Here is a 26,036-nt window from a genome sequence, read left to right as displayed (position 1 = left end):
ACCCCCTGCAGCTGCTTGGTATATGAAGAAATGTATCAGTTTGAGATATCCGAGAGCACTTAATATACAAATGCAGTGTAGTGAACAGACTTAGGCATCTGTTGACCTTTATATGTTACCATTAAGTTCTATGTATTATAGCTTCACAGAGACACACACTGGTAATGTAACATGGTGTAAACTATGGGGCAAGATTTAAGATATTGGCTCAATAGAACAGGATACCCAGTAGTAGAGATGTCAAGAGTTGTAATGACCCTTTGACTTGTTCCTGTTTCTTTCCCAGTCAAGTCAGTCATACCCTGACCAGTGATAAGTGTGGATGGCAGACACCCTACGTTTAAGAAGTTGTACCAAATAGACCTCTGTTCTCTTACAACTTGTCTAAACACAGAAGTCACACTGGTTTAACTAAAGATGTAATGTTGCTTCAGTTTCGTTAAACCAGTGGATCTTTGTGTACATTTAGACCAGTTTAGCTAAATCAATCTAACATTACATCTTTGGTTATATCAGTACAACTCTCTGTGTGGACCAGACCTCACTCTGCAGACAGCAAGTCCCTCATTCCCTTTCTCCAAATTATCTGAAGCTTGACCTGGTCCTGAGTACTTTGACTTACTGCATAAAAGTTTTAGATACAGTATGCTGGTGTTTGAAAGTCAAGTAATCATTCCATGAAGCAGTGATGAAAGTGATGGAAAGAGTAGGCCCAGCTAGAGAATCTACTTTTCCTTATCATTTATAGAGTTCTTTCTAAATTTGAAGTACCGTGCAAGCATTAACTAATCAGTCTGCACAACATCCATGTGAGGTATTAACCACAGTTTTGCAGTTGGAGACAGCAAGGCAAGCTGAAGTAACTTGCGCAAGACCACCCAATCAATCAGTAGCAAACCTGAGATTAGAGTTTGAAAATTTACAACTCTAGACTATGTTTCCTGAGATAAGGCTCACATTGCTATATATTTAAATATTAATATCCTGTCTCAAAAAGGGATTTATAGGTGAACTTAGAAAACGTGCTAAAAGCATTTTTCAGCACACAGTTGCCAAAGAAACTCAACTGTTGGATTACAGAAAACAGTTCAGGTCTGATTAGATTAAGTTTGCTTAGTAGCAGTCAGTTTGCTATGATTAACATTTTGGATTTGTTCTTTCTAAAGACCTCTCCTCCTATATGGATCAACCTGCTAGTGATGGTGAAGCTGGGAAAAGGCTACTCTAACCACAGCCAGGATGAATCGGCTGCCAGATGATGCAGAAAATGCTCAGAGCAGCAGTCGGGGCTCCTGTCCTTCCTTGCAGGATGTCCATTCCATCAACCCAGCGCAGCTGATGGCAAGGATTGAATCATATGAAGGAAGAGAGAAGAAAGGCATATCAGATGTCAGAAGGACTTTCTGTTTGTTTGTTACTTTTGACCTTTTATTCGTAACCTTGCTGTGGATAATAGAGCTAAATGTGAGTCTTGTTTTTCAGACTTTTTTTAGATTTGTTGTTTTCCATCAGGGGTTGGTGGGCTCAGAAATGGCTAATTGCCACCATTCCCTCCAACTCAAAGTGTGTACTGTCACCCCGGTTTGACATGTTACATTATAACAAATGTCTTGCCATCTAACATCAGTGAAAACTGATACCCATTTAGTTCAGCAGTGGCAACTCTGTTTTTAATTGCTGGGGTTTACACTTCATTATTATCCATTTGTATTGTTAGATCTTTTCTGACAACACTTCAGTCTTAATCGTAATTATTAACTATGTCAAACTAGAACAAGGAAAGTGCAGTGTACTTAACAAAGAATCAAAAAGTTTCAAGCTTCCATGAATTTGGATATTAAGTATGAATTTCAATCTAACAAGGGTTTAGGCTTGTTACCGCGTGACACATTGAAAACAATATTTTCCTGCATTGCTCATCACTTGTGAGAGAGATTCCCCTCAGGGGTGCTCTTGGCCAGAGTTTGTTTTGGTTTTTCAAATAAAATATTTGCCTTGTGCCAAGTTTACTATATGATTGATTTTTAAAATATATTAGTTTTGCTGTTGCTGAGGTCTTCTCCCTTAACTACTTTGATTAATAATCTGGAATGTATCCCCAGAAATATCAAAGTGGCTGTTCGTTGTGGGTAAGCTCTGAAATTACTCAATTCAAACAGCTGTTCCTAGGTCCTGGATTTGAAATCATACCAAAAGGTATGTAATAATGTAAAGTCCCATATTTTTAGTATTTACAAGTGAAACATTTTATTGTGAAATTTGGATATGAGGTGTCTCTATCTAGACCTTTAACCACATTTTTGAGGAGTTTGACCCAAGAGCAAGCTGAAACAAAAGATTTAATTTCTTAGACATATACAATTTTGATTTTAAAATATGTCAATATGAAAACAACTCACATGAAAAGATAGATCTAGATGAGTGGCTCTTTGTGGGAAAGGAGATATACAATCTTCAATTTGTATAGCTTATGAATCTTTTTTTTAATAAATTACTGTATAGATTTACCCAGTTAAGATCATCATATTTTTGCAACTAAGGAGGTGCTCTGCTGGAGGTGTTTTAGGGAAAGGAGAACATACTTGCACATGTGGTGGTTGTGTCCCAAATTAGATGGTTTTGGGAGGAAATTATTAAAGAGATTCATCTTATGACAAAATGCTGGCTTTCTAGAGATCCCCTGGTCTGTTTACTTAATGCTCCAGTAAAGGATCTACATTTTAAATAGAATGTCAAATTATTTTTTTTAATTGTTAGCAGCTAATCTTTGTACTGCACATAATTGGAAACATGTGAGCCCTCCTCCTATGGAATTGTGGTATAGTAAAATGTGGACTATCCTTGTAATGGATAAGCCTGCGCACCAAGTGCATAGGCAAGAGAAGCACCAAAAGGAGGATAGATATTTAGAAATTTTGTAGCCCTTTCTAGTGTATTCAGTGGAGGAGGGCTCCCTAGCCAGCAAGACTGAATCTTTAGCCAGGTTCTTTGAATATTAACCTGATGCTGAATAAGTGATATATGATATAGTATGGTAATGTTTTGTTATTCTTCCTCTAGTAAAAAGGTAAAAAACCCATGAACCCTCCAACATCACCAGATAAAAAGAACATGATCATGATTTTTAAGCTAATCTCGTGACTCGGGGGTGTGTGTGTGTGTGTGTGTGTGTGTGTGTGTCCAACTCTTGATTTTTAAACACTGGGTGTTGGTGCAATTGATACAGAATCTGCTGTGTTCTGGCTTCCTCACTGGTGAACAACTAGTGAGGTTTGGAGAAGACACCAGTCTTTTCATAAACCAGAAAATGTTTCTCTGCCACTTTTGGACCCGGACTGGTTAGCATCACAAGTTGTTGTTGAACACTTGGTAGTTTAATATAGATCTCAGAACGAATTGCTTTGTAGGAGTGCTGGGAGGGAGGAGGAAGAGGAAGTGTTTTTTTGTTTTTTTGCTTACTTCTGTATGACACACTAAAATTGTTTTTCAGCTGACCTTATTAACATGTTCGCTTCCTGAGGCTGAAGTGCTTACACATCAGGATATTTTTAAACTTTCGGTGCTGTGGTTATGTCAAGTGATTAAAATGGCATATTTGTTATCTCTTGTTTTTCTTACTGTTTTTTTTTTCTTTTACACAGTTCTGTTTTCCAAAGGCTTTTGTTCAGGTTGGGTAGCATTCCCCAAGCTTTTTTATGTTATAAACATGGCATCTTTATTAACTATCATAAAGGCAAATAGATGCAAGAGCACAGCGTGCAGAAGGAAGGATTTTTGGCAAGTTGTCTCTGAGAATTGGAAGAGTATTTTGGAGTTCAAATTGAGAGGAGATGGAAGTGTTTAGGGTTGCATTGGCTCCTGTGAGGGATAGAGGGGGGATGGGTGTCAATGACGTAGTATTGGGAAGCGTCCAATCTCCCTCAGTTCCATGCCCTTTAGCCTCCTTTGTCTGTAATATCTGTGCACTCTCCATACTTTAGTTCTGGTTCTGTGGCTATGTGAGGAGTGTAACAATGCACTCTTCCTGTCAGTCAAGCACCACCTCTGTGATTTCAGGTTGTGCTACTTTAGGAATTAAGCAGTTAACATAATTGTCTTTTGTGTGGACTTTTCTTTGGCTTTCCAACAATCTACTGTTACACTTGAATGGTTCAGGTGAGAATCGAAGCATCCTGTTCCAGCTGTCAAACATCCAAAGTCTCATGAGTCTGGATTGGCAGGCATGTTGTCCTGCCCGGCAAAAAGAGCCTTGTTCTCCAAACCCACAAGGAGGTCAGACCAGATGATCATACTGGGCCGTTTTGGCCTTAAAACATATAACTCTCTGGAACACAGACTTTAGGTTTTCCAAATCTTGGATTTAGAACTCTGAATTGTTCATGTTTATCCATACCACTTTTTTTACACTATGAACAGTGTAATAATGGTAGCCATGTAACTTGCTCATCTCCGATACATGAGTTAGCTGTTACTGTGCAAGTCTCATTAAATTCAGTATTTGTATTCTATAAGTAATAGTGATCTATTTTCACGAGGTTGTATTGTATTGAATTTGGGTTCTTAATCTTTTTCATCCCCAACTTTCAAAAAAAGGTGTTTGTTTTGTTGCAAATCTAAAAAGAGGTGCTGTCGACAGAAAAGCTAAATACTAAGTAAGTATACTAAAATATTGATACCATATTTTAAACTGAAAAACCAAGCCATTTAATAACACTAATGCGTTTAGTCTTTCAAGACCCCTGTCAGGTAAGAAGATAGGGAAACAGGTAGAGCTCAAGTGACTTGCCCAAGAAGTTAATATTAATACTTGATCTCATTTTAACAGATAAACTCCTAAGATTTAAAAAAACAATGAGGTAAATTTTGAGAAATGAATTAACTTTTAATGGGGCCAGAAATGGAGATGGCTTAGAGCTGCTTTCTGTAGCTCCATCATGATCATCATAAAATGGGGGAAGTCAGGGGAGCTGACCCCTGCTTTTGAGAAACTTACAAGTCGCTATCTGCTGAAACAGTCATTTAGAACTGGTGTTTGTGAACACAGGTAGTGAGTGCTTCCCTGTGTGGAGTAAGGAAGTAGTGCAATTTGATGAGGATTTGCTGTCACTGCACTGCTGTGAGGGAGCACTATTGTGTCCTGGTAGTAGACAACAGATAACACTCCAGTAAAAAAGGAGGAGGAAGACAATTTTTTTTCAAGTTACTCTGTCCTGATGCTCTTTGTGAGAGAATTTAAAATAATGTTTTTTTACATGAGAAAGTTCTTTGGACTAGCCAACTTATGATTGGCAGGGGAATGTTGAGTGAGGTGATGATAAAAGGAGGCTTAACAAAGGGAAGGAAAAAAGGGACAGTGAAATAGCAGCAGGCCATTAAAGAGTAGTAGAGAAAATAATCTGAACACAAGGTCTTTAACAAAAAAGGGATACATTTCGAGAGCAGGAAGATGGAAAGAGAACTTGTTGTTGTCCCAACACAGATATAGGAGGTAATTTTTTATTGGTTTCTTGTTTTACGTTGATAGATTTAAATAACTTATTCTGCTTATTAGACATGCAAGGAATTTTGGTTTCTTGATCACGAAATGTGGCAAAATACTTAGGCCTGACTACGTCTTCCACTAACAGTTTCTTCACTGTTATCTCAGGGTGAGAATCGGGAAGGCAGCCTCAGTAGGTCATAGAGTAATTAAAAATAGTGATAATCTTAGACCCATTAGACTTTTTGAAAATACTAAATGCATTTTGATGGAAAAAAGTACGTTTGTAACAATGCCACTCCTCTAATGATGTTTCTAGAATAGTAACTTTTCTGGCCTATATGTTTCCTGTCTTGGAGTCAGGCAGAGAAATGCTTTGAAACAGTTACTTGTACAGTTACAAATGGCAAGTGTTTTGACTTCAGTAATTTCCCGGTTTCTGAAGCTGTAAATGCTAAGACTAATTTGTTCTTTTATAGGTAAATGGGGGCATTGAGACTACCTTAGAGAAGGAAGTCCTGCAGTATGACTACCATTCTTCATATTTTGATATATTTGTAAGTATTTTGTTTTAGAATTTCTTTAAAACATGCTTAATGCAAGAATTGGGATTTTTTTTTTTTTTATCCAGAGAGGCCTTATCTTTTATTATCCTATAGTCTGAGTCCTGTGCCAGGGTTAGATTTTCTTGTAACTTAAAAGAGAGGGAAAATGTACTCTAAATCACATCTCTCTTTAAATTAAGATATATAATCTTATGTTTGGGCAATATTCCAGAAATAGATCCAGCAGTAGTGAGGGAAGAATTGATCACAGGACAATAGCTGACATCTGTATATGTCAGGTTTGTTGCAGATTTCTGTATTTCAACCAAAGTAAATTATTATTTTAAATTTTTATTAAAATCTATGTTTAGATTCTATTTTAAATATGGATGACTATAGACATAATGACCCAGCTGCTTCCCTCTACACACAGGCACTAGGAACAAGGAGGAGGGGGGGAGCAGCACCTCCATTGCTTATTCACTCTCCATATGGGTGGACAGAAGCCCTCCACTCTCTCTCTTTTTTGAGACTGCAGCTTTGTGGCAGTGTGAAAGGGGACAAAGTCAGGAAGCAGTATTCTCCACAGCATGAACCATGCAGATATTCACATGCAAATAAATGCTTTTTTTTGTCTTTCGATCAGCAGGATTTGTGGGCTGTGCCCCCTTTCTTTTCCATAACCCTCATTCCTCTTAGGTAATATTAGGCCTTGTCTATCCTAGAGAGAACAATTGTTGACATTGCATTTGTTATATACCAGTTGTTCCACCACTGATGGGTGCATCGAGACTACTTATCTGGAATTAGTGTAAAATGTTGCTCGCATTTCCACACTGATGCTGCCTTATACCACTTTGGATGACATGGCTGTTATGTTCAACTGCTCCAGCAGCCAAGAGTTGTCCCCTCTGGTGCCTCCCACCATGCCACCTTCAGCAGTGCCCCTGCAGTATCTCCCATCTCATAAAGCTAAAATAGCTATCTGATCATTATGATAATCCTGCAAATAAATCAAGCCTATAGTTAAAGCTGCTTATGTAGAAAAACATGTAACTTGGAATGGAAAACTCTTGATAGGAGACACTGAAATCCATAAATGATTTAGAACTTACAAGTAAAACTACTTCTGCCTCTAGCACAAATGTAATTAATCTTATTCAACTTTATACTTAGATTTGGTTGTACTTCCGAAGCTATTCTCAGCTTTGATATTTTAATTGCCAGGGGAAAGACAATTCTCTTAAATTTAAGTGTTTGCCTGTTTCAAGTTTTGTGAAATTTTTTTTGTAAACTCGTTTGAACAGATGATGCTTTACAGGTACCATGGTCTCAAGTAGGGCCCTACCAATTTCACAGCCATGAAAAACATGTCACAGACTGAAATAAGCCCTTTTCTGTGAAATCTGATCGCCGCCGTGCTGCTGGGGGCCCCCCAGCCTGGGGCTCATAGCTGTGTGTCCTGGCTGGGCTGGGGAGGGACAGGACTTGCCATTCCCCTGCACAGCCACTCTCCGGGGGAGATCAGAGCCACCTCTGGGTGCCTTTCCCTGCTACAGGAAGCTCCGGGGCTGGACAACAGCCCAGGAGGTTCTTGCAGCCGGAGGAGGCTTGTGGAGGTGGGTCTGAACTCCCCCTTGGTGCTGTAAACGCCCCAGCCAGGGGATCCTAGCTGCTAGTCTCAGCCGGGCTGGAAATGGACAGGACTTCCTCCTCACTTGCATGGCGGCTCTTGCGGGGAGGCGAGAATGAGATCTGACCCGTGTCCGGGTACCTTTTGGGTTGGGACCCCCACAGTTTCAACACTGAAATTTCAGGTGTAAACATCTGAAAATGTGAAATTGGCCAATTAAAAACCCTCTGGCCATGAAATTGATCAAAATGGATTGTGAATTTGATAGGGAATGGAAGGTTGGGAACTCTGATTCAGAATTCTAATCACACCTGTGCCACTGACTTATTCTTTGGCCTTGGGCAGGTTCCATAAGATCTCTGTGTCATATTCTTCCATTGTAAAATGTGGATAACTCTGTCTGGAAAAATTATTCACATAGGTCTTTGAAAATGTCCAATGCGCAAGACTAATTTTTGGACACAGAAAATAAGAGTAAAACACAAATGAAAAATTGCAGGGATTCTCTAAAGGGAAACAAATAAGGATGACTATATGAATAGTTGTAAAACCTTTATTTCAGTAAGCCTTTTAAATTCTTCAGTTACAGAAATCATTGTATAAATATGTTCATTCCCATCCCATCATTTGTAAGGTAAAATATTTAAAATATACTTACACAGTAACCCATTAGGTATTTTGCAGATTAACTATCTGAAAAGCTTAAATGTTCAGGTCCTGAACTATACACAAATGTACCATGTACCTATGCAGATTTAATGTACTTCAGCTGGGTGTCATACTGGTGCGTGCTTAGAGGCCCTCATCTTGCAAACATTTAGGCATATGCTTAATTTTAGTCTCATTGACAGCAGTGTTTTATAACTGAGAAGCCAAAATGTTGAGTTTATATCTTAATAAGCAAATCCACTTTCAAAACTTTTTCCTAATAACCAAATTCCTTTCTTTGTGGTGTCCTGTTCATTTACATTACAAGCAGTTGGTATTTTCAGATAGCTGAGTATCTTGCTGTTTTTTATACATTTGGAATTAACCAGCAATTTTTTTCTTTTCTCTACAGCTACTGGCAGTCTTTCGATTTAACGTGTTAATACTTGCATATGCAATGTGCAGACTGCGCCATTGGTGGGCAATAGCTGTGAGTAGTAGCCAAGCACAACAGAGTTAACTAGAAATGGGTCAAACTTTGGCAAATTTTAGATGCCTCCAAACAGTATATTGAGAAGCGTCTATATATATTAAAATAAATATAAGAATGTGCAACAGGTAGCATGCCAAACAAATGAGTCCTGGTCTCGAAAATTTTTATGATCCTTATTTGGTATACAAATAGTACAAGGTAGTGACTCCTGAAGACCCATTTCCGTTCTTTGAAGAATTCCAGCTATGAATTCCTTTTTGAAATGAAAATGGGAGGGGATAGATGTGCCTTTTTTTCTTACACTTTCTTATAATGCTCTTAGCACATGTTGCTGTATTTGCCATGCCGCTTCACAACCTCTTGTTCCATCTGACTTGGTTTCTTGAGACCAGAGTTTGAAAAATCCAGTTAACCACTGGAAACTAGGCAGCTATATTCAGGGAGGGTTGTGGGAAAGGAGAATGCCATATTGATACCAGAGTTAGTGTGCAGACATTCAATTACATGCTGCCACCCCAAACTCTTGAGTTCATGTGTTGTACTCACTTCCAGTTTCCGGAGAGTTTAGGCATGTGTCACTGTGCTCATCTTGTTCTATACTCTGGTTCAAAGTGCTGCTCATAGGCCCCCTGTAAAATGGGAAATTCTTAAGGATTTTTTGAGTGTATTGGAGTAAAATACATACAGCTATTTCTGTAACTGATATGAAGAGGAGAGGGAATTTAACACATTTAATGGCTCTGACTCATACTTCCATCCGTATGGTGGTTTACAGTGAATACTGCAGGCTGTAATATAATAAAGCACCTACTGCTGGCTCATTATATTGTAGATCCAAGAAAGCAATTTTTTCTATGTTGTGCTGCTATATTTGTTTCATTGGTTGTGTTTGCATTTCTATGTAGAACGTTTTCAAAGGAGCAATATACAATATGTCTTGCACTAGACTGATTCTGAGCCTAAGTCTCTTGATTCAGTAAAAGTACAGTGCTCTCTTGCTACAGGTGTACATCGAATAGAAATTGCTGCTGAATTTGAGGGGACTAGTGATTTTTTTATTCTAAAGTGTGCATCTCAAAATCCCCTTGCCTATAGTTTTGACTTGTAGATTGCATCTTCCATCTTTACACAAGGGGCTGGGAGATAGCAAGCCAAACCCATCACAAGTGGTAAGCATTAGAGGAGATGCAAAAACAGATTAGGAGTTTTTCTGGAAGAAGTGAATCTCATTTTAAATCTCCTGTGTTCTCATCAGAAGAGAACCACGTGGTTTGCTGTAAATTGGTATTACTTGGAGAGACGCTGGACCATTGTGCATTAACAGAGCCATGTAGTGAAGGATGCATAGTATCTGTTCACAGTATGTATAGGGCAAGTGAATACCATTAGCCCCTTGCTTTCATGATCACAAATTTCATTCACAAATTTATTTTTATTCTCTCCTATTGCACTTAGCAACCCCCCACCCCAACCTCCCCGAAAAGACTTCACTATTCATACCACTTGAAGTATTTTTCTAAGTTGTTTACCCAAATATAGTAGCTATCTGAGTGTTTGATTCTGTAAAATGGCTTGCAAAATGAATAGCAGGGTAGGTGGGTTGGTATTTGGAGTAATAGCTGTGTTTATTTTTTTCTGAAGTAGGTATATCTTTAAATGGGTGTTGATTTACAAAATAAGGTATCATCAATATGTAGTTAAATTACAATTTATAATAACTCAGTATCTGCACAGTTTCTAAGTTACCATCTCTGCTGTGTCAAAATAGGTGTTTTGAGGCATCCAAATTAAAATGGCTACGCCCCTGGACACTCAAATTTGAGCTGATGTTTCAACATCCTGTCCCCTCAATTTTATTAATCTGTGACCTTGTTAATTGTTGGGTAACTTTTAATGATATTGCTGTGATTTTGGATTTCATGCCTTAGCGATTAATAAATTACTGTATTGTGCTTAGAAAGTAAATCCACAGTTATTAGTGCAGTTTTAACTATTTTTAACACTGTCTTTTTCAGTTCACAACAGCAGTGACCAGTGCCTTTTTATTAGCAAAAGTAATTCTCTCAAAGGTACGTATTCAGATCAAATTCTAATTTATTTATTTTAATATCATGGTTTTCTATGAGGAAAAATGTGGTGTTTTGTTTTTTCAAGTTGTTTTCCCAAGGTGCTTTTGGCTATGTGCTGCCCATTATATCCTTCATACTTGCCTGGATAGAAACCTGGTTCCTGGATTTTAAAGTGTTACCACAAGAAGCAGAAGAAGAAAACAGTAAGTTTACTTCTTATAGTCACCTCAGTTATTGCAGTCCACCTCATATTTTTTTCTACCTTTTACAATAAAAGAGTATTCTCCCCCTGTCCCACTCAAAATCTGCTAGTATATTTCATTCTTGAGCAAAGATTTTAGCAGTGTATCTGATTCTTGAGACAAAGTGGGGGAGGTAATATCTTTTATTAGTCCAATAAAAGATGTTACCTCAATCAGCTTGTTTCTCTAATATCCTGGGGCCAACACAGCTGCGATAACACTGAATGTCTTATCCTTATCTTTTCTCCCATCTTCAAAAGGAGGAGGAATTTCTGTACAGAAGGAAGTGTGTTTTATCTAGTTCAGGAATGCCAAAATTACACATCATGGGAGGGCCACATTGGCAACTTGCCATAAACCCAATAGTGTGTCTTATTTTCATATATCTTTACATCTTTTAATAAAAAACATTGTATGTAGCTGGGGCAAGTAAAATTTTTGGGTGAGTGGAGTGCGGAGCTGAGCTGCTGGCTCCTTCTCTTGAAGGGAGCGAAAGAGTTCACAACAGACCAGGTGCCTCTAGTTGTTTTTGAAAAAGGATGGAGAAAGGAGCGAATAGTGCTCCTGGAGCTATTGTATCTGTCAGAGTATGGGACCAGGGCATCCTCTAAACTGCTGCTCCTTCAAGAAGAGGCAAGTGAGGGACAGAGGAGGAGCTTGGAGGATGAAGACCTCCTACAGACTTATGGAGCAAAGGTAGAGGGATTCACATTCATCGACTTTATTTTATTTTTATATGTTTTTAGTAAGGGATAACATTAATGGGGCAGGATCTTGAAAAAGTGCACGTATTTCTACAAGAAACATCCTCTAGTGTCAACCACTGGAAGATTCAGACTGGGTAATAGTACAGTGAACCTTTTGTACAGTGAATCTTGATCGTGGTATCAACAGTGGAGCTCAGTTTCTCCTCACCAAAGCACGTTACAGTTAATCCAGCACATTGGAGCACCAAATCTTTTCACCCTCTCAATCTCCCTTACCATCAAAAAGAAGAGAATTAAATTAGAGGGGTTTGTTTATTTAAAAAAACCCAAAACACTAAATAGGAAAATGTAACACATCATTTTTTGCCTTGCTAATTAGCCAGTTATTTTTATTCTGTCACTTACATCACACAGGATCCCAGCAGCTAAGCAGCCTGGTGAATTCAAAGTCGAGCGTTGTTTTAAAATTAGCAGCCTGGATTTTTAAGTACGTCTTTTACAATGAATACTCATAAGCGAAGAAAAGATTTGACATGTTCAACCTACATCTTTTTGAGGTTCAGTTCATAGACATTGTTGAAAACCTAAATGTGTTTTCCATTTTTGGTGGGTTAAGGGAGATAGTTATAGTTTAGTTCTATAGAAGTCTATTGTTTTGAAGTACAGTGTGCTCTTGTTTGAGCTACTAAGATTTTTAAAGAAAATGCTGTGTTCCCTGGTATAGAGCATTGTTGTGCAGTTACTTCAGACACTCCACAGAGCTCTTTCCTTCTATTTGAGAATTCCAAGTGCTCAGTATGTCTTGGGACTTCTCCCCAAGTTTGTGGTTGTATATGTTCTGTGTTTTTATGTATAATACACTGTATGAAATCTTGCTACAATAGGAATTCTGATCTGGACAGCTGAAAAATCTCTATAATTACACCACTTGGGGGAGAAAAATGATATTTTTAAGAACTCCTTTGCTGTGTAGAAAAATAGTCGCGTGTTCTAAGTTAAAGCAAGAATTATGGAAAGTACAATAGTTTTCTTCTTTTTCTGTATTTTAGAAAAAGATGGACTGTAGGATACTATGATTCTAGTTAAATATTTTCATAAATAGGAACATGCATATGCATGTATTTATTATAACTAGGCGTGGGCTAACCACCTGGATAAAACTACCTTGAGCCATTTGAACAGAACCCACATTTATTTTGAGATTTGAAAAAAGAGATTAACTCTATGTATTATATTTGATTCTCACATATGTCTGTATTTTGTGGTTCCTGCTAAAATATGGAGAGAATTTCCAGACATGCTAGAAGTAAAAGCACTGGAAACCTCATGGGAGCTGCTGCTTGTAAGACTTTCAGAACAGTCTTGTAAGCCGAGAAGTGCAGGTAAACATCCAGGTGTTTGGTGCTTCCCTGCACTGAGCTGCCTAATTTTGAGGTTTACCCATGAAGTGAGGTTTTAAATTGTAGAGCCATTTTTAATTCCTCCTTTGTTTTTATTCTCCTATTGACTCATCACTTGTGATAGCCATTTTGGTCTCCGTTTTCCCACTTGCCACTAATATTTGGTTTCTTAGATTGTTGCCTCCCAAGGAACTGGTTGGCAGGATAAATTGCTATCTGCAAATAAGTGGCTGAGATGGAAAACAAGGTTCAGCTCTGATTAGAAAATAACCTATTATCACACTATATTTGTCATTAGTTATTTCAGTGTTTAGTACAGATTCAGTGACAGTAACATTTTAAGAAAACAGGGCAGTCCCTATGGCACAGTAAATAAAAGATGGGGAATTTGAATTTGTTCAAGTACCAAAAAAAAGTAGGGAGCATTCCTGCATTGGCATGGAAATGCATTAAAAGCCCTAGTACGTCTTCCATGTCCAACACCTGCGATTCTGAGACTGGCTGAATGTAAATGGAACAAGTGGCAGTATAATCCACGCAGGCTCATTATGCATGATTTTCCTTTCTTTGCTACCCCAAGGCTTGAATTCATTCCCATAAGTAGAACTTAGTTAGCAAGGATATATTGTATTGCCTGGTGGAGAGAACAGTTCACACTTTAGGGGAAAAAAAAACCTGTCTAAAGTGGTACGATTGGCACAAATTAATAACTAGAAGGTGTTCCCTATTTACTGGGTGGTATTCATAGCCTCCCTTCAGCTTTACTCAGAATTACCTATCCTCATCATCAAAACAAATAGGACTGTCTGAGATTCAGACTTCTTTTCCACAGCACTCTTTGCTTCTTAGAATCATAGAATATCAGGGTTGGAAGGGACCTCAGGAGGTCATCTAGTCCAACCCCCTGCTCAAAGCAGGACCAATCCCCAACTAAATCATCCCAGCCAGGGCTTTGTCAAGCCTGACCTTAAAAATTTCTAAGGAAGGAGATTCCACCACCTCCCTAGGTAACGCGTTCCAGTGTTTCACCACCCTCCTAGTGAAAAAGTTTTTCCTAATATCCAACCTAAACCTCCCCCACTGCAACTTGAGACCATTACTCCTCGTTCTGCCATCAGCTACCACTGAGAGCAGTCTAGATCCATCCTCTTTGGAACCCCCTTTCAGGTACTTGAAAGCAGCTATCAAATCCCCTTCATTCTTCTCTTCTGCAGACTAAACAATCCCAGTTCCCTCAGCCTCTCCTCAGAAGTCATGTGTTCCAGTCCCCTAATCATTTTTGTTGCCCTCCGCTGGACGTTTTCCAATTTTTCCACATCCTTCTTGTAGTGTGGGGCTCAAAACTGGACACAGTACTCCAGATGAGGCCTCACCAATGTCGAATAGAGGGGAACAATCAAGTCCCTCGATCTGTTGGCAATGCCCCTACTTATACATCCCAAAATGCCATTGGCCTTCTTGGCAACAAGGGCACACTGTTGACTCATATCCAGCTTCTCGTCCACTGTAACCTCTAGGTCCTTTTCCGCAGAACTGCTGCCTAGCCATTCGGTCCCTAGTCTGTAGCGGTGCATGGGATTCTTCCGTCCTAAGTGGAGGACTCTGCACTTGTCCTTGTTGAACCTCATCAGATTTCTTTTGGCCCAATCCTCCAATTTGTCTAGGTCTCTCTGTATCCTATCCTACCCTCCAGCGTATCTACCTCTCCTCCCAATTTAGTGTCATCTGCAGACTTGCTGAGGGTGCAATCCACACCATCCTCCAGCTCATTAATGAAGATATTGAACAAAACCGGCCTGAGGACTGACCTTTGGGGCACTCCACTTGATAGCAGCTGCCAGCTAGACATGGAGTCATTGATCACTACCTGTTGAGCCCAACAGTCTAGCCAGCTTTCTATCCACCTTATCGTCCATTCATCCATCCCATACTACTTTAACTTGCTGGCAAGAATACTGTGGGAGACGGTGTCAAAAGCTTTGCTAAAGTCAAGGAACAACACGTCCACTGCTTTCCCCTCATCCACAGAGCCAGTTATCTCGTCATAGAAGGCAATTAGATTAGTCAGGCATGACTTGCCCTTGGTGAATCCATGCTGACTGTTCCTGATCACTGTCCTCTCCTCTAAGTGCTTCAGAATTGATTCCTTGAGGACCTGCTCCATGATTTTTCCAGGGACTGAGGTGAGGCTGACTGGCCTGTAGTTCCCAGGATCCTCCTCCTTTCTTTTTTTAAAGATGGGCACTATATTAGCCTTTTTCTTGCGATGCTTAGTCCCTCCTCCCCAAATCCCACCCATCAAAGAGTAAGTCCTAACTTTTTGTGAGTTCTTTTGTATTGAAATAATGTCTTGCAGTAACACAACTTACACAGACCACAATGGAAACAAACTTTTTATAATATAGTACCTTACATTCTGACTGATAGTGGTAACAATGATGCACATTTCTAATTACTGCTTTTTTTTAGGGCTCTTGCTGGTGCAAGATGCGTCTGAGCGAGCAGCTCTTCTTCAGCCAGGACACCTCTCTGATGGGCAGTTTTATTCTCCTCCTGAATCTGCAGCAGGTAATTTTGTTCAGAGTGTGTATGCAGAGAATAATTTTCTGTTGCTGTTAGGTTTCCTGCAGATTCCTACAGAGCATATATCTAATCTAAAGGGCAGTGACACGGTAATTTTATAGTTTGGGTCCAGAAAATGTGATTTGAATTTATCAGTGTTCGATCTGATTTGATCAATTTGCAATTTACGCTTCCCTGTTGTAATTTTTGCTACAATATGTAAGACACTTGTTGCAAGTAAAATTCCATGTAGCATTTTAACACTGCAGAAATAAGACTTATCCATTGCTATAAAGCTTTACAATATGAAGTTACATTTATTTTGAAATCTGTCAGCTGGTCAGTTTGACACTAAAATAATCTCTCAAATCCTTTTCTAGTAGTGTCAAGAAATATAAAACCTGTTCTTTAGATATCTGATTTTTAGATCTGTTTAGTAAATAAGTTTACTGTTCAGAGAGGAGACATGATACTGATATATAACATAATGAATGGAGTAGGGAGGTCTGAGTCCTGTCATACATAATACAAAAGCAAGATGACAGTCAATTAAACTGAAAGGCCAACAAATTTAAAACAGATCAGAACTTGAGATCAAGGGGTTTCCTGCTCTCATGTCATCAGAAAATCTGAACAGAAATAAGGGCTTGTCTACACTACTGCTTAAGTTGATGTAATTTATGTCGTTCAGGGGCAATGTAAGTTAGTTTCACTTAAAGCAGTGTCTATACCACGCTATGTCGGCAGGAGACACTTTCCCACCAACATAGCTTCCGCCTCTCATTGAGGTGGAGTAATTATGCCAATGGGAGAGTGCTCTCCTGTTGGCATAGTGCATCTTCACCAGACGTGCTACAGTGGCACAGCTGCGTCGATGTAGCATTGTAGTGTAGACTAGCCCTAAGTGTTATAGATAGATAAAGTGTAAGCATGCTGAGTTCTGTTGAGGCAAACTTCACTTGCATCTTAATTACACTTACGGTGCACCTCAATTGGGTCAGTGTAAGAGGTGACTAGACACAAGCCAGAAAGAAACAGCTTTACTATCTGATTCAAGGATGAGTTTGCAGGGAGTGCAGATACTGTCATCTGTTTACCTGTAGAATGAACTACAGCTGAATTCTTTAACAAACAAATATGGAACCCCACAATACCACGCTAGTCATTTTTCAGAATAGGATTGCACTTTCATGCAGTCATGCTGTCTGTTCATACCTTTTAAAATATGAAATCAAATCAAATATTGTCATCTGCAAAATATTATAAATATCTTCTTGTGATCTTGTAAGGTGTGCTTTATAAATGTCTACTTGGGCATTATTTTTCACAGGTTAATTGAGTTGCTACCCTTACAGTTCCATTAGGGACTCTTCACAGCTCTCTGATCTGTCAGATGTGGGGGGTGGAACAAAAACAATTGTGTCAGATTTCTGTGAGGAGCTTATCTGTCAGGAATCTGGACTTCTGGTCTTGTTACAGTGTTGTAGATAGCTGGCTGAATGACTTTTGGCACCAAGCAAAACAGTTCCTGGAAGCGATCCCATCTCAGTCCTTCTGCTGCTATCTTGCTGCTGCAGCAGGATCAGAGCAATGCAGTGGTCACCCCAGTGACTGGAGCGAGCCTGGTCCTTTCGGTGGCAGGCCTTTTCCATGCTTGCCCCAGGGCACCTACGGTGTTCCTTGGATGTATCCCAAGCCATTAAAATTAAACCCTGAATTTTTGGAAATCAAACTTTGTTGCACTTTCAGTAACAAAAAACAAAGAGGAGAAAGTCTTTGCAGTTATTCATAGCTGTATTCCTGCACTAAGGAAATCTACATAGAATGCTTCAGTTCTCAGGTGCTTTGAGGAAGTGTTACAGGTTAGGAAATCTTTCACTGGGCTGAGAGAGAGGCTTGTACAGGATTTAGACATGGTAACAAAAGCTTCAATAACCAGCTGTGGGGTGGAGGTACCCGTAATAAGGAGCAACAACGTAGAGGTCACACTGGCAATCTCTGTACAAAGGGGAAACTTACATGGGAAGATCACATATCCATTTTTTAATAACTTTGTACTGGTGATAAATTCAGTATTTATGTCCATAAGGCTACTATTGACAGTTATTTTGCATGTTATATGGAGGTTAATGTAGAAGTATCACTCAGGAGCAAGAGTGCAATATAATCAAGGATGATCTTGTTATGATGATGATTTATTACTGAAGAAGGGATATTAACTGCTGAATTTAGTATAAGGTTAAACTGTTTAGCATCATGGTATCATAAAGATAGCTGTCGTATAGTTCCATCTAGTGGTGGTAAGAGGCATTAGGACAATTTAGAGCACAGAATAAAACAGCTAATTGCTCCTGTACCCATATGCTTAGTCACCTGTTGTATCTGAGAGATAATGATATCTATCTAGTAGGTTGTAATTCTGAGACATTAAGAATACAGGCTGAGTATCGGAAGTATTGCATCGTTACCCTTGTAACCTTATTTTGAAATCCACAATGCTGCATTATTTCTTGCCTGTAGAATCATGTGAAGATGCATAGAGTAAAAATAAGTCATACAAGTAACTTTAAATCAGAAAATATTTTAGAAAATTATAATGTCCACTGGTCTAATCTGGTTTTCAGTAGATTTTGAGGAATAATGGCAGAAGTAAGCAGCCAGATCTAATCCAATCTAGTGGCACAAAAGCAGAGTTTTAAACAAAAAATTAGGGATATGCTGTCCAGTCTACTGCTACAGACAAGAGAATTGGGGTTTGATAGCAACCTTTGAGACTGGGATTTTTAAAGATCTGCTGAAGAGTATACTCATTCTTGAAATGATCCTTACTGCTGTCATGGATTAAAGCTTCCTTAGATTGTGTGGGCCAAGTTTATTGCACACACCAGGGGATCCTTGCATTCTTCCATTCCATCCCACAAGCTCCCTGTCTATCATCTTCCCATCCCTCTCTGTTTTAGGGACTCCCCCCAACCTCTTCCTGACAGGGATTCTGTGTGTCCCATTCCTCTATCCCTCCATGCCAGTGTCCACCATTCTCTCCCATAGCAACAGCTCTGTGTGCATCCCATACCAAAGTCCCTCCAATTTCTCTCTTCCAAAAAAGATGTGCCTGCCATTCTTCCCTCCCCTTCTGCCAAGTTCCCCCAGGGGCTTTCTGTGAACCTCCATTGTCCCCTCCACACCAGGAGCTGTGTGCATGCCCCCACCTGCATGCCCTCCATTCCCCCCATACCATTATTATTTTTGTGGGAGCTGTATCATTCAGGGTGTCAATATGTTACTGTATTGGAAAGACAAGCAGAGGTTGGATAGGGTGTTGTTGTGCTGGAAGGCGTTATTCGGTGCCAGCAACCAGTTGTTTGATCTGTGGACTATTATAGAGGTGCTTAAAGTGTTACTCCTTGTTTTCCCCATTCTGGTTTTCCAGTTTTCCTCAAAATAAATAGGGGTCTGGCCTAGAATATTTCTTGGAATTTTAGAATTGAAAGATATTGAATTATGAACAGAGAAATGCCATCAAGTTGAGTGTAAGACCTTTGCAAGCTCAGCCAATAAATTTAAAGTCAGAAATAGTGTAGACAATATCACTGGAGATATAAATTGATGACCATATTTTTCATTGTCAGTGAGGAGAGACTAAAAGGAGAATGAGCAACATTGGGATATAATTAATTTAAGAGATAATAAATCAGAATGTTTCAGTATATATCTAGGTGGTGGTCTAGAATGTCACAAAATAGTTTGCAGTCCATTGGGAAAGCTGGCAAATAAACATCTGATAGAAATTTAAGGGACACTCTTAACTTGAAAATCATACGTTTGAAAATTCTGTACCTACTATTGATAAAAGTAAAATCAGTGATTATTGTAACTAAAAGATGGTAAAAAAAAATTTCTCTATCAGTTCATTTCCTTTGTGTGTCTGATAGCTTTACATATAGTTACTTTCAACGCTCCCGTTGCTAATCGGCTTCTTCTATGGTAAAAAGACCAATAGGAGAACAGAAAAACCCTTTACACTTTTTTGTTTTAAATTTTTAGGGCTTGTCTACATGGCATGGCCACATGCACCAGAGGGTTGTAAACTCTAGAGTGCTCTAAAATATTGCACTCTGCCCTTTAATGCACTCTTAATGCATGTTAATGCAGTACTGTGTCATATGGGACGATATCAACACACAGTAGGGACCTTTTAGAGCAAGTCAACAGGGCAATTAGAGTACAACACATGGGAGCACTTTACAGTTTACACCCTTCTGGTGTACTGTGTAGACAAGCCCTAGTAGAACATGGAATATTTTTAAGTTAGTCCTTTCAAAAATGTAAAGCTGTGTCCCTTTAAGAGGAATAGCTCAGTTTCAGTTTACTGTACTTGCAGCCCCTTTATCTTCAATAAGCAGCTAATGGTTGCTGAGTAACCATTGTGGTGAGAGCAGGTGCTAACTGAGCCAGGCAGCAGTTAGATTTTTACAGTTCCTTTTAAAATTCACCTTCAAAATAATAGAGGCAGTTAAGCCACGACAAAGAATTTTAATGATTTGAAGTAGTTCAGTTTAAAAAAAAAATCCCTTCATGCTCTGTGACTTTTTTACCACAGATTTCATGTGAAAAATACAGCATTACTCTTGTGGTCCACAATCTGGCTTAAAGATAGTGGCACAGATCTCCAGAGTAAGTTTCCCAGGCATTTTTCATCATAAACAGTTACAATCAAATGAGATTCTCACAGGAAAAATAACTGTCCAAGACACATACTCAAAGTTGGAATGGTTCAGAGGCTGAGAAATTTCTCACTGACCACAAGCAGTGTTCAGTGCCAGGTGTGGTGGGAACAAAGGAATCTATAACTCAAAACATAGCTACAGAACTTCTGTTTGCTAGTCCGCATCTGACCAGTTTAGTATCCCTGTTGAGTTGGCACTAGATTCTGAAGGGACACTCCCTCCAGTGTGGCACAGTAGGTTGAGGTTCTAGGCGGGGGTATAGAAAGGGTCCACCTCCACTCTAAAGGGTTTACTGATTATAGATGTGTGTAGTACAGTGGTTCGAGCTTAAGACTGGGAGTGAAGATCTCCAGAATTCTAACCCCAGCTCTGATACTAATGCATTCTGTGATCTTGAGTTATGTATTCCTGTCTCTAAAATGGGGTTAATAATTAACCAATGGTGGTCACAACTGTGCTGTGATAATTCTGATTAGTTCAGTCTTCACGTCATATAAATGGATACCATTATTTCAGTAATGGTGTTCGGTTTACTAATGACCTGATGCTTATAAAATACTTTACTTAGGCCTTTCCTAGCATTTCCATTTTACACAAAAATCTCTTATTTTAGATTAGACATCAACAGACCCCGGTCGTCGGCGGGTGGCATCGAACCCGGGACCTCTGGAGCTTAGTGCATGAGCCTCTACTGCATGAGCTAAAAGCCATATGCCTTTTAGCTAAGGCTGCAGAGCAGACTCGTTAATCTCTCTCTCTCAAGTGGTCTCGGTGGTGCTAGCTGGGACAGAACACCACACCCACCCCAGTGTGTGGGTTACATTAGGAAAACCTTATCTTCATAATTTGAACTGGTTTTTTAATAAACACTCTGAGTTTCTCTTACCAAACTAATAAAGTTATTCTTTTCCTGTTTAGGATCTGATGAAGAATCTGAAGAAAAACAGGATAGTGAAAAACCAATTGTATAGCAACTATGAGAGATAACAGGCAAGTCCTTCTTTAGGGAAAATGTCTCTTGCATAAAAAGTCTCTTTTATTAATCACCTAGGAATTAGCCACAATCCAAATGGTTAATGCTGTTGGAACTGGCCTGTTTCTAATGTCTGAGATGGCTGTTAGGGAGCAGAAGCAGATATATCTGATTGCTGAAAGGGTGAATTAGGACCCACCTACAATGAGTTCTGACTATCCCCGTTTTTCCTCTTCCTGGAGACAGCAACAGATGAGGTCAAGGCCCACTGGGTACTCTGGTAGGATCTGAGATGAACTGTCATGGAGCACATAAAAGGAAGTGGGCTAGCCGTGTGTGTGCATCTGTTGGCCCCCTGACATTCCTCCCGTTTCTCACGTTGGAAGATGGGGAAGAGCAAGAAGTTAGAGGATCTTGAGTAGAAGAGAGAAAGGAGCAGAAGTTACTTTGAGTCCTTTCTCTTAGGTGGGGCCTACACTGAAAAGTTAGGTCAACATAGTTGCTGTGAAAAAATCCACACGCTAGAGTGCTGTAGCTGTGGCACCTCCGCTCCCCTCCCCCCAATGTAGACACAGCTAGGTCAATAAAAGAATGCTGCTGTCCCCTGGGGAGGTCAAGTTCCTACAGCCAGGGGGAAAACCCCTTCCATTGCTGTAGTATCTATGCTGCGGTGCTACAGAGGTAGAGCTATGGTGCTGTATCTGTAGTGTAGACATGACCTAAGTGTAGAATGCTGGGGGATTCTGTGTGTTAAAGTGTTTTAAACAACAGAAAGAAGAGGGACAGGAGACCATATCAGGGTCAGGAAAGGGTTTGGCTACTTGGTGTATGCCTTACGTTTTGTGTGTTACCCTCTCTTAATTCTTAGTACAAATTATTTTCTTACCTATCAATTTTATTAACTATTGAAGAAACAGAATTCTTTCTATAATATTTCACAGTAGTCTTTCCCTCAAATGTGCTCACTGTACTAAAACTGATATTGTTTCTAATTGATGGGGAATTAATCCTCTTAAGAGGCTTAAGTTCCCACCTGTCTTTTTTTCATAGCTTATTTCTGATTTTTTTTTTTGTGAGGAGTAATGAGATATTGCTCTCTCTTTTTGAGCCTCTCTCTCTTTTAATGTCCATTGTCTTGGTTCGAACTCTATTTATTCATCTTGACTTGTTTTATCTCTTACAGAGTGAAAATCTGAATCAAAGGCCATTAGGGAATTGCCTATTTTGAAACTGTAATGACAATGTCTGCAGTTGACTTATTGGTGGAACTGCTAACAAAAGAATGTATTTATTAGCGAGGAAAGAGGAGTGATTCCCGTGTACTGTAATACCTCACAGAGTTGTTCTGTTCACATATATATATTAGACTGCCTCATGGCTGTTATGAAAAATTACTCATCCATATTGTATTCAGTGATTCTTGAAGTTGATCTTCTAACGACTAGGTAGCTACTAGAAAGTGTTGTGCTTGTGTAACTAATCAGTAGACCTGGTAATATATTGAAGTAACACTTCTGTATGATGGAAGTATATTTAATGATTGTTTGAATTCACCAGATAAAATTTATTTTACTTTGTTAAATATTTGTCTTGTTAATTTTTACATTTTCTTTTTTTTTAAACTCCATGCTTTTTTTTTTAATGGACTTATGCACTCTTTGTAAAATAAAGAAAAATGTTAATAAAAACAATGTGACATGTTGCGACATGTTTGTCTGTCCCTTCACATATTATGAAGACCTGCCTTTCCAACCTCCTTGTCTCTCACTGGGAAACAAATGGTCTATGTTGACTTTCATTTTTGTATAGATTTTATGGGACAGCCCTGTAAAGTTAATTTATTCCTGCCTATTGTGACAGACTCGTATGGTGGAGTGTAATCTCTAAATATAGCCTGTGCAACAGTAGAATCCTGTTTATTCAAGCAGGAGGCAAATGTGGAGTTTATTCTAATAAATGTTTTGGACAAAGTTTTCAATGCAAAGAGTAAACAACTCTGTTTTGGTGAAGGGTTTCAGGAAATGAGCTTCTACAATAATTATGTGGATTGTGGGAGGGTGGAAACTGTAACCTACTTTAAAATGAAATTAAGGCCTAGGATATGAAAACTATTCACAGACAGAAAATCTATTCAGTTTTTATTGATAGTCTCCTTTTTAAGTAGCATTAGCCAGAGAAAACAGGAAACTTTAAACCTATGGGTGTGATTTTTGGGCATCTCCGTTTTTGGGTGCTCAACTTGGGACACCTCAAAGGGGCCCTGATTTTCAGAAAGTGCTGAGCACCTGCACTTAAGGTGTCACAAATTGGATAACCCCAAATTACTAGTTACTTCAGAATCTTGTGCCATTTGTTTGTTAACTTTAACACCCAGGTGCATAACAGTCATCCTCCTATACCTTATTATGTGGGTGTCCATGCTTTACTCAGGATTTAATGAGTAGCAGGTGACCTGTGATATGATAGCAGTAGTTTCAAAACCTAGCCATACATTACCACGTAGAAAAACAGTGAAACCGTAGCTTTTTTCACAGCTCTATAACAGCCATTAGCAGATCATATTTCATCCAGAGTTGCATGAAGCATTTACTTGAGGGGGAAAATAATCCATGGGTAGTTGCCATAACATGTATCGGTGTTTTGGTAGTGAACATTACATTATTCCGGTTTTCTGTGTAAGAATCTTACTTGTGCTCTACTGGCAGACGTCACTGTATGGTGTTTATCTCTAGAAGTACCACATGCTTCCTTCAGACTGTGAATCCCTTGTCATTTTTCTAGCATTTTTATCAACAATTGCTGTTTTATAATCAACGTGCGGTGGGTGGAATTTGTACATTATTCATATTTCTTAGTAACTGTTGCCCTAATTGAATGTGGATTGTCATTCTGGCACTGTGACCTATGAAATCATAACCGGTAGAAAATAGATATTCAACCGTGTGTGTGGATACAGTATGGTAGGACGCTTGCCCTCACAGTTGACAAGATGGTTATCTCCTGAATGGTATTAACCTCACTAGACAAAATCTAACTTCATGTAATGACTTCATAGTAGGAAGGAGGAACATCAGTGCATGTTGCTTTCCTGCAATCCTCCTAGTCTTGCAGTGGTAGTCTGTGTGCATTAATATGCCTCCAACACACTGTAGATTAAACTGCACTATTTCTACAGATACCATGGTAATAGACTATGAAGTGTTACTGTACTCTCTACATGTAACTCAGGCATGTCTTTATATTACTTTGTATTTCCATTAGCTGTGGCTTGTAAATACGTATGTGGTGGGGCGCAGGACTGGCTGTGGTTTAACTGTCCTCATGTTATCTCACACGCCAATCACAAGCTACCTTTTCTGAAACAGCAGTGACTAGCTTAGTTTATAGAATTTTCCACTAAATAACCACATCTTCCAGCAAACAAAATAACTCAAACCTCAAAAATAAACAAGCCTTAAAACAACCCCCGGCTCCCATGTTCAGCATGTAAAAGTGCAGCACGAGGTCACGTTCGGTGCTCATGAGCCATTGCAGCTGTGCAATTTGCTACCGCAAACTTGATAAACCTCAGTAATTGCTACAAGGTAACTTCACTCAGGGCTGGGGGTAAGCAAAGGCCTTTCCACAAGAAGCTTAAAAACATAAAAATATGTTCTGCTCGTGGCTATGAACATAGCTCCCATAAAAACAAACAGAGAGGGCAGAATCGGCACTACAAATCTAATTATTGCAATCTAATTAATTTTTAAAAGTTTCCCCTCTTCCTGCTATCATGTTCAGGGTGTTGTGCAAACAAAATGAAATCATAGTAAAAAATAAGTCTCAACGGTAAGTATTTTTGGTAAATATTTTTCTTTAAAACCCAGGCCTGATTCTGAGCTGAAGAGCTATGATAATTTACATCAGCTGAGGATCTGCTCTGGTCAGAGCAAACTTGGCTTATTAATGTTAGTGGATTGTGCTGTGTCTTCTTGTGTTCTGGACTGCAACAGCAGCAATAGGGGTGTGTTTCATTTTGTTTTTCTCCAAAATATAAATGTGTACTAGAGTCCATCGTAATTGTATATAAAATATTTGGTCCAAAGATAGCTTTGTAGGTATTTATTTTCACTTAAGCAGGCCAAGCTAGCCAATTTAAATACCAGTATGTTTGAAAAGTTTCAAGGCTAAGACATTACCTACTGAATAAGGGCCAGACTCTCCACCCTTATATTGAACAGTACATAGTATCCTAATCTATAACTAATCCTGTTGATTTCACTGGGCAAATTACTCTAAAAATGAGTGGGAATGGCAGAATTTGGTACAAAGTACTTAGTTTTCCTGCAAATGTTGTCATCCTTTGAAAACAGAAGTATTTTAGTTACAGTATGTTTTTCCCACTTCCCTGTTCCGTAGGAAACTTTTTTATTAAATTGTTTTGTTGGTTAAGTAATGGAAAACACACCCTATGTATGATTCGGGAAATAACACAATTGTTTTCTTTAAAGAATTTTAACCTCTTCAGAAGTAAATACAAGTATGCAGAACCTGTCTAATCTTCATACAGGATGTGGGA

General features: G+C 39.0%; 1 protein-coding gene across 2 annotated transcripts in view; it reads left to right on the top strand.

Moving 5' to 3' along the window:
- STARD3NL (STARD3 N-terminal like) overlaps positions 1 to 23,160 on the top strand; it is a 39,655-nt gene extending 16,495 nt beyond the window's left edge. For both annotated transcript variants that reach the window (XM_074945331.1, XM_074945332.1), the window contains exons 2-9: positions 1,167 to 1,464; positions 5,959 to 6,036; positions 8,718 to 8,795; positions 10,814 to 10,867; positions 10,953 to 11,070; positions 15,686 to 15,784; positions 21,424 to 21,495; positions 22,662 to 23,160. In XM_074945331.1, the coding sequence (XP_074801432.1) occupies positions 1,240 to 1,464; positions 5,959 to 6,036; positions 8,718 to 8,795; positions 10,814 to 10,867; positions 10,953 to 11,070; positions 15,686 to 15,784; positions 21,424 to 21,476 (705 nt within the window). In that variant the 5' untranslated portion in view covers positions 1,167 to 1,239 and the 3' untranslated portion in view covers positions 21,477 to 21,495; positions 22,662 to 23,160. The remainder of the gene's footprint in view (positions 1 to 1,166; positions 1,465 to 5,958; positions 6,037 to 8,717; positions 8,796 to 10,813; positions 10,868 to 10,952; positions 11,071 to 15,685; positions 15,785 to 21,423; positions 21,496 to 22,661) is intronic.
- The last annotated feature ends 2,876 nt before the right edge of the window (positions 23,161 to 26,036 follow it).

The sequence above is a fragment of the Natator depressus genome, chromosome 2 (assembly GCF_965152275.1).
Source record: "Natator depressus isolate rNatDep1 chromosome 2, rNatDep2.hap1, whole genome shotgun sequence".
Lineage (NCBI taxonomy): Eukaryota > Metazoa > Chordata > Testudines > Cheloniidae > Natator > Natator depressus.
Note: the sequence above shows the minus strand (reverse complement) of the source record. Positions and strands in the feature narration are given on the sequence as shown.